General features: G+C 29.4%; 2 protein-coding genes across 2 annotated transcripts in view; one reads left to right on the top strand and one right to left on the bottom strand.

Moving 5' to 3' along the window:
• The first annotated feature begins 379 nt into the window (after positions 1 to 379).
• Positions 380 to 6,135, top strand: LOC136087638 (L-rhamnose-binding lectin CSL3-like). Its single transcript, XM_065811062.1, has 3 exons — positions 380 to 860; positions 5,375 to 5,662; positions 5,760 to 6,135. Exons 1-3 carry the CDS (start codon positions 794 to 796, stop codon positions 6,068 to 6,070), a joined length of 666 nt encoding a protein of 221 aa, XP_065667134.1. The 5' UTR covers positions 380 to 793; the 3' UTR covers positions 6,071 to 6,135.
• Positions 6,136 to 7,609: 1,474 nt separating this feature from the next.
• Positions 7,610 to 13,110, bottom strand: part of LOC136087639 (mitochondrial inner membrane m-AAA protease component paraplegin-like) — a 37,079-nt gene continuing 31,578 nt past the window's right edge. Inside the window, 3 exon segments of the mRNA XM_065811063.1 lie at positions 7,610 to 7,958; positions 8,092 to 8,169; positions 12,765 to 12,878. Of these exon segments, the coding sequence (XP_065667135.1) occupies positions 7,845 to 7,958; positions 8,092 to 8,169; positions 12,765 to 12,878 (306 nt within the window). The 3' untranslated portion in view covers positions 7,610 to 7,844.

The raw sequence follows: 13,110 nt of genomic DNA, 5'->3' as shown, positions 1-13,110 counted from the left end.
CAATAACTTTTTATTTTTTATTAAAAAACCATATTGTTTGCAACAAACGTTTTGCTAAATTGATTTTAATATAGACTAGCTTTGACTTAAACATCTTATAGCAGTTTTGTGATACGTATCTTTAAGAAAACCAAATCACCCTGTTAATTTCACCTTGTTATTTTCACCCTATTATTTTCACCCTGTTATTTTCACCCTGTTAATTGCCTACTTTATACTACCTTTCTAAATTAAAATAACTTAACAAATATTTTTTTGAAAGAACATAAAATATAACTTTCTGAAAAGCAATAAAAAATAATATTATAAAGTATTAAAAAAAAAAATTGTTTATAATATAACATTCTATAATTGTAGTTAATATTTTTATTTCTTTTAGTTGAGGAAGTTTTAATCGATTATGTCCGAGTCGTTTCTTTCCACTACAAAAATGCATATTCAAATATTTTTTTATCGAACAGACAAATTCAATTCTATTTCCGCATTGAAATAAGAATTGAATGGTTAAGTATAGCAAAATTATTTTCTGTCAAATTTCATGCAATACAATTATATGCAATATTTCATTATGTCACGTTGTTATAATATTATGCAATAAAGAAGAGTAATTTATTTTATTTTATTCCATTAATCAGATAAAATAGATATTGATACAAAAAAATTATATAAATAACAAACTAATTGTATATTGTAATTTAAAATTGACGAGCAAAAGACAACCATGGTAACCATTTTAGTATATAACAACAGCTAAAAAGTCAGTTCTACACAAACTGCATTGCTAACTTTGAAGATGGCAAAAGGAGTAGTACCACTTGCAATTGTTTTTGCTTTAATTATTGGAGCTGCTGCGGCTGCTGGTAAGTATACATTTTTTAATAGTAAAGTTTTTTTTTCAAATGACATGGAAGAGAAACTTTCTCTCAGCCATTGTATAATCATTAAATTCATTTAAACACTAAGTTTACTTTGTTCTATGTTGCTACCCTGTTTTTTATCGGGAATATATATAAAAATATAATTATTAATATAAATTCATATATATATATATATATATATATATATATATATATATATATATATATATATATATATATATATATATATATATATATATATATATATATATATATATATATAAAACCAAAGTATATTAGCTCCGTTTTCAGGGTAATAATTTCAACTTCTAGCACATTTAATTATTTCGTAAATATTACGTTATGTACAGAAAGTACAGAAACAATTACAATAAACATTCATAAAATAGTATCAAATATCCAAATAAATAGTTTAGTTTTTTTAGTTGATTATAAGTTATTTTAGAAAAATTATTACTTTTCTAAGAAATTTGTCAAATTTGGAGTTGCATCAATGTCACTTGCTTTCACAACTTTTTTCCAGATTCAAGACTTTGCAACACGCTTTAAAAATGCTGGTTATCTTTGTTTAGAAAGTATCAGTTAAACAAGTTAAACAAAGCAGTGAAACGAAAAGCAAATGTAACATAACTGTAGTACTTGTAAACTAAAACAAGGAAAAAACCTAAAAGTTGATAAATTAATTGATAAATGGTTTTGGGAAAAATTTTTTGAAGAAAATCTTTGCTTCTTCCTTGGTATAATTTTTTAAATATGGGTAGGGCATTTCCAAAACTACGCGCACAGAAACTTGTAAATGTTTTGTCGTTTATTTTTATTATAATAAAACTAGCTCCAGTTTACTCTCATTTAATTCTAATCTATATAAATATTTTAAAAACAAAGAATTGCAAGCATTAGTAATGTTATCAAAGAATAAATTGAGTTTGAAGCGAAATCACGCACGGAATAGAATAACGGAAACATTAATTTCTACATAAATAAACTTTACTTGAAAAGTATAAGTTTTAGCTGTATATCTATTTTTTAAGCAATATTTTATATATCCTTTTAACCATATATAAGCAATCTTTTAAATGCAGTTCATACATTATCACTCACGCAAGTCACGCACGGAAATTACAAACTTATCAAGTTCTTGTATTCGTTTTATGATAATAAATTGCTTGTGAGTATTTCAAGTGAAATACTCACAAGCTATATTTCTTTAACTCATATTTAATATGGTTTCTATGAGACATAACAGCCATCAATTGTTTCTAGCTCGATTATAGCTTTTAGAAAAGTCATTGTATAGTTTTCAAAACTATTGTGACATTAACACACAAAGTTATAAAGTGGTAAAAAAACATACATATTTAAAATAGAAATGCTCGATAGTAAGCTCTGATATGAAGGTCAGCTGTTTAGATCTCTATGCAATGCTCTTTTATCTTTTGTACATTGCACATGATGGAACTCGTCAGTTCTTTCTTAGAGGACATCTTGAAAATAGAGCTGTTGTATGCCAAAATTTGGCGGAATGTCTGGTAGTCTGTAGATTCGACCGCGTGTTTGAGATAAATGACATAATAGGTATTAAAACCATTATTGATTTAAACTTTGAGTGTTTCGGATTTATAAGCATAAATGGTGTTACTTGAATCAAGTTCATTAAATTAAAGCCATTAAAAAAGTTTAGCTTATATTTCTGTAGAATACGTCCTGTTTGTAGTTACGCTTAGATCGTATAGTTGTAAATATACGAGTGCACAAACAATTAAAAGCTGCAGTTGTATTGGTTTTGTAATCCTGTGTTGAGCTAGGTGTTGCAACAGTCAACGGCATCATCATTGATAAATAGTCCTCGATGATTATCGCTAAAAAGTCTTAATTGAATAACTCAACATATTAGGTTATGACTTTTTAAGATGCTGGCAGATGTACCAATTGGATTAATAGTTATAATTAGATTTAAAAAAATAAATAGACTATTGATTGTTTTTACTCTTGTGATACGCAGACTCAAGGCGGCCATGTTTACCCCTTAACGACTATAAACAATCCTCAGTGAAAAAAAAAATGTTTGCTATATTTCTTGTTTTAATATACAAGGACATTATGATAACAAATAAAAAACAAAAAACTAGTGCTGATGTGTTACAACAAATATTTTATTGATAAACTTTGTTTTAAAAAGTTAATTTTCCTTTATGTATTAAAATAATTTTAAAAATGACAGTTCACACTATACTCATATTATTGTAAAACTTTTTTAAAACTTTTTGTTTACATTAAAATAAATTACTTCTGTACATAAATAAAAATGAATACATAATAAGATTGTGTTTGAAACTTTCTGTATGCTAATTAACCAAATGGTATTATTGAAGGATGTAAATTCACCAAACAGCAACACACTTTCACAATTTTAGGTTCCTGATCAGCCTTCTTTTTTTTTAAGAAATCCAATGGAATGGTAGATGGCAAAAATGGCATTGTAATATGGCAAACTTTCTTTTTACCAGTCCAATTATTCTCTCTACGCGTATTCTAACAGAGGCAATCTTTCTAGTATTTTCTATTTCTATTGGGTGGAGTCGTTTTTTTTCCTGAGTAAAATCAGGAATGGCAAGTTTTGCTCTGTAAAACTGGACTTCCTCATTTATTTTAAATCCTCTATCTGCAATCACAATATCTTCTGGCAATTTATTAATATGCAGACCACTTTCTTCAATAATATGCTTGTCAGATGATCTTCCACCCCAACCTTCTGAAATAAAGCTGACGGTGCTTTGGGGTGTGGTACCTATCAAAAATTTCACTGTCTGGTTATGTTTATATTGCGAGTAAATGTGAATCTGATTAGCAGCTCCATAAGGTTTCTCCGCAGAAACCTCAAACCAGTCCACAATAACAACAACTTTGTCGTCAAACTCTTTGAAGCACAATTGCATTGTTTGGCTAAGTTCTTCTCTTCTAGGCCATTTAACTAAAAATGACAACCTTACAACAAGAATGTCTAAAGTTCTGTGAAAGCTTCTGTGCACTGCTGCTACTGAAACTTCTAATTGATTTGCAATGTATAGGAATTGGTTATCCATTTTAATTTTGATTAGACATAACAGGAATTCTTGTTCTTTTGTTAGAGATACCGTTGAATCTATCATATGTGTACTGATGTAGTCTCTGAATAAAATAATCAAAAACTACCAATGATGGCAAACCTGTATAAAAATTGACTAGATGATTATTTTTTACATAATATAATCTTTCATATATTGATAGGAATGTTCTTTTCTTTGAAGATTCAACAACTCTTAAGTAATGGTCCTCGTACATACTATTGAGAATAATTTAAACTATTTTTCTGTATTTGAATAGCAGCGACATAGTCCTGCTAACAAATTAAAACTGTTTTTCTATATTCAAATTGTAGCGACATAATCTTGCGGAGTCGAAGAGAAGAAGATGAAGTTGTAAATACATACAAATACTGACTTATGAAAAGCGCGAATTTCATAAGTGCAACTTACTAACAAATAACTGGCATAAGTGCAAATCAGTTACAAAAGCTGGCACATGTGCAAACTGTTATAAGTTTCGAACTGACAAAAGTGCGCCAAAAGAATTTGAAAACATTGGCATAAGTGCAAATTGGCATAAGTCGAACTGGTGTTAGCGAGCAGCATTTACAAAAACTCGCATAAGCGCGAACTGACATGAGTGCGAATTGGCATAAGTGCGCTATTGCGTTAATATTTGCAAATTTATTCGGCATACTTATGCCATATTGCACTTATGCCAGTTCGCACTTAAGCCAGTTTGCACTTAGGCCAGTTTTTGCACCTGGTTCGCACTTTTACCAATTCGTACTTATTAAATTCACGCTTATTCAGCCTCCCTACAAATACATGTTAATTTATATATAAATAAACATGTTTAAATTGATGCAAATTTTAATAATTTTGTTTATACGCAAAAACCGAAAGTTCTTAATTTTTATCATTTGTTTAAAGATTAAGAGTATTTTTTCAAAAAAATTTTATTAAAATTTACTCGGATTTTTTTATTAATTTAAGTTCAACATATCCTTAGTTTATTACTGCAGCTTGACATTAACAAGGAATGCTAATTAAACAATTGCTTAATTTTATTTAAAAACTAATGTTTTAAACGATTATTCTCTTGCAGAGAAATAAAAAGATAGAAGCCTAAAAGTTTATTAATTAATTTTACTCGAAGCTGTTTATTGTTACAACAAATTACATTTTTAACTGTTAAATCAAAGAAGTATTCTACATAATTAGATCAGATTTAAAAAAAATATAAAAAACACTTTACCGATTGAAATATTAGCAAAGGAAAAATACAATTTACAAATTAAATTGACTAATGATGTGACAAATGCCTACACACTGAAAAACTGATTTTAAGTGTTTCCATAATATTGTATTGCAATGTTTTGTTTTATTAATTTATTGTGTTATCTGTTGTAAAGTATAAATAATGCTTAGGTCAATCACAACTTCGTATTGCTAGAGCATGTGAAGGCAGCGATCTAAAAATTGTTTGCAACGGACAGGACACAATTGAAGTGGTTCATGCAAACTACGGTAGAACATTGTCTGGTGTTTGCCATGGTGCCTATGACACAAACATAAACTGTAATAACCAAAAAAAGTCACTTGAAGTTGTTCTTGGAAGTTGTTCAGGCAAGTCTTCATGTGTTGTTCAAGCATCCAATGGAGTGTTTGGTGATCCATGCGTCGGAACATACAAATACCTCGAAGTGCACTATCATTGTAAGTTTCTTGATTTTTTAAAAAATTTTTAAACCCTTAAATGCACTCAAATGTTTTTATATAAGATCATTACAAAACAAAATTATTTATATATAAGGTAAACCACAAGTTCATATTGCTCGGGCGTGTGAAAACAGCGATCTAAAAATTGATTGCAACGGCCACGGAACAATTGAAATAGTCAATGCAAATTACGGTAGAACATTGTCTGGTATTTGCCCCGGTGCACAAGACACAAATAAAAATTGTAACAATCAGAAAATATCAATTGAGATTGTTAACAAAAGTTGTGCAACAAAAACCTCGTGCGTTGTTCATGCTTCCAATGGAGTTTTTGGTGATCCCTGCGTAGGAACTTACAAGTACCTCGAAGTGCAATATCGTTGTAGAAGACACGATGTTTATTAGGCATGAGTAAAAAAACTGTAAAGTTAATTAATGTATAATTGAAAAAATTTCAGTTTAAAAATAAATCTTTCTTTTTTGACTTTTTTTTTGACTTTATTGATATAAACTCTCATATCTTACCAGTTTTTTACTTTACCATTATTTTTTATTAGATAATAGGTTAAGAGCAAAATTATTTATTTAATAGCAGATTAAAACATAAACTTAAAATCTTATATTCTAAGGGCCATATATGTTTATATTTTAGGGATCACATATGGTTACATTTTAAGGAGCGCATATTTTTATATTTTAGGGACCACATGTGCTTATACGAATTTAACGGTAAATAATTATAAATGAAAATATTTAAATTTAATAACTTCATTACAATAGTTCTCGGATTTTTAAACTTATCTTTCCTGTTTACTTGTGCCCGTTCAACAGTAACTCCTTTTATGTTTTCAAATACTTTAAAAACTTTTAATTCGGTTTCCTCCCCAGCTTTCCAATTTCGTTCTCTTTAAGTCCATCAAGTCGTAGATTGTTTCTTCTTTGCCTGTCTTCTAATTGTCTAATTTTATTTTTCTGTTTGACCGATTTCTGTTTTGTTGTGAATTTTTTCCTCTAGGTCATGAACTTTCTTTTCTTGAATATCGTGGGAAAAACTCACTTTTCTCTTCGAATATCTCTTTGAACACATTCATATTTTTTAAATCGTTCGTTGACATTTTTCAAGTTCTACTTTCCTTGATTCGTTTTCATTAAACAGAGTTTTATACGATTCTTTTTTTGATAATAATTCTGCATTCAAGCCATCAATTATGTCGCTAGATAATTTTAGGTTCCGCTGATAAGTTTAAGAAAGTCATTTTGCTGTTTTTTGAAACATTTCTTTGAATATTTCTCGAACAATACTTATTGAAACTTCTTTATCGTCATTAATGCAAGATTCTGTTGATAACTCTCAATTTATTCATTATAAAAAATAAACCTTTTTAATCCACCAAGCGAAGAAATAATAATAATAAAAAAAACGGAAAAAAAAATATATATATATATTTTTCTCTGCTAAGCAAAACGCGTCCGTTCACCTCGATGTTTTGAGCAACTTGAATATGACTGCTTCCAGTTTTAACAGATTTACTTGCATGCTGCCTATTAGATTTTTTTTTAAATTATAAAGGTGCTCCACAAAACCTAACGGTGTTATCACAGCACATCTAATCTTGAAGTTAACGCTTCATTCTGGGTTTAAGATACAGCAGCTTTTAATACTATTTTTTACAATTACTGAGTTTCTGGTCTTTTCCATTCCAATTATATTAGTATACCATACCATATTTTGTTTGTTTTCTGTCTCCATGCTTTTGAACATAAATGTATGCATAATAATGTAAAATGTTGAACATAAAGCATAATAAATGCACTGTTATTAATAAAATCTAATATTTTTATGTATAAAAATATTAAACTTTATTATGTAATATAATTTGCAACAACAAATACGTTAATGCGATAGAGGTGGGAGCAGAGATCAAAATAAAGCTTTTAAACAAATTGGCTACAAAGATCTAGAATAGCTTCCAAAAATCTTCAAAACAAACCAATTATCTATACAAATTTTACAATAAATAAATATATAAGATGTAGGACATATGTTATGAAGAACTGAAACAAATTGAATACTTTACATCGTATCAAACTCTTTAGTTAATGAAATAAAAAACATGGTGTGTTTTGCTCAAAACATATCTTATTTTAGACTCATTTTCATGTTTTTTTGTCATGTAGATTAAAAAGTTTTTTTATAAAAAGTTTCACGTTTGTCACCAAATGGCGGGGGACCAATAATTTGAATTAATGAATCGTGATTAATAACTTCTTTTTCTAATAATTCGCTGGCAAGCTAAAATTAATAGACATACATTTTAGATAACAAAAAAAGTTAAGAAAAGAGTAAAATATAAAAGATATATAAATAAATATATAAAAGATATATAAACCTAATAACAAATATATAAAATATATTACAAATGAACCTTGTCAAGTTTGATTTTATTTTCTGTTATAACTTTATTAGTAACGTCTAATGCTTTTGAAACAAGTGAACGAGCTTCCTAAAGTTAAATACATAATTAAATCAAACTATGATCATAGCATGGGCGTTTGGCGGTCCGTTAAAAACCGTTAATTTTCGTTGCGTTAAAAAAATTACTTTCGTTAAAACCCGTTCCTATAAAAGTTATTAACGGTAGTTTTCCGTGAATGACCTTAAAGATATCGCATTTTTTTAATTTTAAATTTTATAATAGTTTAATACAATACAGGGTGGATGCTGGAAATCCGAACAATTTTAAATTTGCCGACATTTTTTTTGTTTTTAAATTCTATGTTGCGAAATTCAAACATTAATCAAAACAAACATTGTACTCTCGGGAAAAAAAAATAAAAATTGCAAATTTAGCACATCATGTCAAAGGAATATGACCGTAGAGTTGCAGTGGTTGAGTCACTCCGCGCCGGGCACTCTGTCCCAGAGATTATAAAATGGTTTGGCTTCCCAAAAAGCACAGTTTATGATATTGCAAAGAGGTTTAATGATGGTGCAGAGTCTGTCAACAGAAAAGAAAAGACTGCTCACAAACCAATCAGGAATAAGGCCTTCATCAGCAGAGTACAGAAGTCGATCAACAAAAACCCCAGCACCTCCATCAGGAAAATGAGCAAAGATATGAATGTGTCTCATTACACCAAGAGAAGAGTGATCTGTGATGACCTTAGGTACAAGTCCTATGTCCTGAAAGTCAGGCAGATGCTGTCTGCTTCAATGAAGGAGAAGAGAGTGGCTAAGTGTTTCGTTCTTTTAGCATCAATAAAACATGAAGCTGCCGGTAAACTTCGTTTTTTCAGCGATGAGAAAATTTTTACTGTGGATGCCAAAGTGAACTGAAGAAATGACAGATGGTTGGCTCAATACCCAGAAGATGTCCCAGTGATTGGTCAGACAAAATTTCCAGCCTCTGTCTATGTCTTTATGTCTGTTTCCAGCAAAGGCCATGTCATGCCACCACACTTCTTCCTTTAGGGCCAAAATGTCAACAAAGAAGTCTACTTGGACCTTCTCATTAAGGTGGTGAACCTTGGATTGACAAGTGTTCCAATTGTAGGCCATATGTGTTTCAGCAAGACTCAGCTCCTGCTCATACCTCCAATTTGGTACAGGGTTGGCTTGAAGAGAATCTCCCTATGTTCTGGTCGAAGCACTTTTGGCCTCCAAAATCACAAGATCTCAATCCATTGGACTATTATGTCTGGGGTACTTAGGAACGTGAGACCAATAAATCAAGTCGCAACACTGTTAAATCTCTAAAGCGAGCAATTAATACTGCAGCTGCCAACATGTTCAGCCGTGGGGTGGAGCACGCCTGCTCCAGGTTCATGAAGCGTATTAAGCTAAAGGCAGCTGGATTGAGTGAAATGAAAGCTCTTATATGTGTACATTACTGTTTAAAATTTCAGAAATATAGCTTTGAAACTAATACTTTTATTGTAATTTTTATTTTGTGTCAAAAAAGTCCGGATTTCGAGCATCCACCCTGTAGATTTGTTTATCTTTTAACTATATAGTCAAGGATAAATATTAGCTAAATTTTAATAATTATAATTACAAATAAAAAAATATTTTTTAGTTATAAATTAATTTTCTTGTGAAGAATTACTCTCACTTTTCCAGCTTCGAATTTAAATCGTTTTCACTGTCTTCATTGATCTAGCTGACCATTGTTGATCTTAAAAAAGTTAGATTCCTTATTTCTTTCTTTAAATGAAATGGTTTAACTTCTTTACTTTCTATAATAATTTCAATAACTTTTTTTTGTTGGTATTTGTTAATATAAATTTTTCACATTTTTGTACTATATTTATTTGCATTAATTTCAAATTTTCTTAAGTCATTTTTTATTTTTATTATATTTTTGTAATTATTTCACATTATTATTTCCTAGGTACCCAGTTTTCAGTAGATTAATTTTTAAAGTCCAACAAGCAAATCAACAGTTAGTTGTGTTATTGTAATTATTGCTAATGTTAATAAAGGTGTTAAGGTTATTAGTGATAATGTTGATAATGGTGTTTAAGTTATTAGTGATATGTAAACAACGGTGTTAATGTTATAGGTTATGGTATAATTAAAAGTAATTAACTGGTAAATATACAAAGCATAAATTGGGCAAAGTAAAGTATTTGTAAGGTTTGAAACATTTTAGACGCGGTTTGAAATATTTTGGATGCATTTTTTATATTTGTAAACATTATGTAATAGAACTTACAGGAAAAAATAAAGGGTTAAGTATAAAGCCCTTTTTATATTATTAGGCTGGGATAGATGTAAATTTGTGTTTCAATATTTCCTACCTAAAATGATAAACGCTGGAGTTTATCATTTTAGGTAGCAGAGTTCTTCTTAACTCTGCTCATGGATATTTGCTTCCATCTCCTTGATAGCAACTATGCAACTCATAGGTACCTCCTATTAAATGAGGATACAGCTTTAATACTTAGTTTAATTCTGAAGCCGACTAGTAGTAAGATTTCCAAACTCTGTGTTAGCTCTCAGAAAAGCTGATACATCAACAGCTGTAAAATATTAAAATAACAGTCTCGTGTTGTTTGTGGAAGATATATGTTGGTATTTTTGGTGTGGTTTATCAAAGCCACTTGAGTTGATTAGAAGGTAGGAGGCAACTGCATAGCTTATTGTTTAGGGCGTCTCTTAGTATTAGGTGTTTAGGGTGTCATGCTCTGATTGCGCCAAGTTTTCTATTAAACCAAAAAATAAAGTTCCTAAAAATTATTTCCACCAAACTGTTTTAACCCTTTAAAAATATTTGTGACCTTCAAAGTAACTTTTTGTTTGTTGAAACTTACCTTTTGCAAAATTCACCAGACTTACTTGCTCTTTATAGCAAAGACTCTAATAGTCACATACTTGGATCTATACTCAGGTCTGAGCATACACTTACATAATGATTCCCTTATCAGTTCAAATCCTGAATACTCTTTAATTTTTATTTAATCATCTTCTTTTTTTCTTCTTATAGATGTTGCTTCTGATCAAAATGGTGAAGCTCTATTTCTTCGTCTCTCAGACAATATTGCTATAATTTGAACACAGTGTGAAATCACACCGAGTGGTTAAACTCTTGTCCGCCAACCCTGGTGGCTTTAAAGCTCATTTTTTGTATTTTTCAATCTCTTATTCAGATGAATTTTTTTACTTGTTTTCCAAATTACCTCACCTACCTTTGCTCTGAGATTAAGAGTATCTTAAGATTACTATCTTGTCTCTGAACCTAGCATGTGCTCAGTTTTGCTTTTCTCTCCTTTAGGTGGTCCAAACCATGTTATGATCTCACTAAACCTTTATCTCTTGCTTCTTCTACATCAGATGCACCCTACTATGATGCACCCTACTATTGCACTTCATACAACTACCTTAAAGCTCAATTTTTTTTTCATGATTTTCTTTGTGAAGGCTCTTGACTTTCATTTCTATGCTGAAAATTATGCCTCCTTTGCAGTCTATGGGATTCTGGGAGGTATGAAAGTTATTTCTCCTGAGTCTAATAATTACTGGTTAGTCTAGTGGATGAATATGTGGTTCAACATTTATTTGGATGAATATGTGGTTCAACATTTATGTGGATGAATATGTGGTTCAACATTTATGTGGATGAATATGTGAATCAACATTTAATTGAATGAATATGTGGATCAACATTTAAATGGATGAATATGTGGATCAACATTTATTTGGATGAATATGTGGATTAAAATCTATGTGGGTGAATAATATGAATGGAAAAGTCGGCATACTCTGCAAAAATGCACTAACTACTTTCTTCCACACCATTGAGATATAAAAATTTTTCTATCAAGTGATGAAACATTTTTGGGCAAGTGTAAAAGATGTTTTCAGTGACGCAGTTTGTTTGTGATGTTTTCAGTGACGCAGTTTGTTTGTGATGTTTTCAGTGACGCAGTTTAGTATTTGAATCTATTCATATCATACCTTTCTAAAATAATTTTAGGCAGCAAAAACCAATTGCAACTTTGTTTAAGAGAAAAAGCAATTCTAATTTTAATGGAACTCTAGAAAATATTTTTTAATTGAAACATTTGATATATTGTACCACCTGATTACCAGATCACGACTGATTATCAGGTTTTTTGCAAAAACTTTTCTATAACTCATTTTTTAGAAAATGTCATATTCTGAATTTAAAAACCAAATTTTTTAATTTAAAGATAAAAATTCAGAAAATGCAAATAAAAGTAAAATGAGATCATCAGAAACAAAGGTGACAACAAATGATGTCACAACTATTATAATCCTAATCATGATCATTATCCTAATCATGATCATTATCAAAATAATGAGCATAATCATCAGTGTACAAAATTTTCTTAAACTGTTTTGATTTATTAAAATAGACTTAAAATTGAATAAAATCAGAATTAAAATCAGAATCATAATTAAAAAAGTAAAATCATCCATAAGAATTAAAATGATTTACAAAAAAGATAAATAATTATTAATTATCATAATTATTATTCATCACTTTATAATGTATTAATTAGTACTAATAAAATTAAATATTAAACTATTAATATATGAGCGTAACAATGGTAATACCAGCCATATTTATAATACCTCATCTATTATGCGTGCCAAAGCATCACTGTATGGTTTGCGTGAAAATTCCTCACTGTTTTTCATTCTAAAGGATATAGGTCCAATACGCTCATTCATACCAAATGTTACAATCTGCAAAAAACAAAACAAAACAAAAACTACCATACAGCTATAAATTACAATAAAAAATAATAATGAAACATAAATACATAAAAAACATTAAATTAAAGAAAAAAATTGTTTAGTCAGGGATATCCTTGCAATGCTTATATAAAATAATGAAAAAAAAATTGAACAGCATTATTGTTCTTTATAAAAGTTAACAAACTACCCATATTTTAAGTAACTGAATTTTTAGTATAAG

Source organism: Hydra vulgaris, chromosome 11 (genome assembly GCF_038396675.1).
Source record: "Hydra vulgaris chromosome 11, alternate assembly HydraT2T_AEP".
NCBI lineage: Eukaryota > Metazoa > Cnidaria > Hydrozoa > Anthoathecata > Hydridae > Hydra > Hydra vulgaris.
This window is presented reverse-complemented; position numbering and strand designations above follow the sequence as displayed.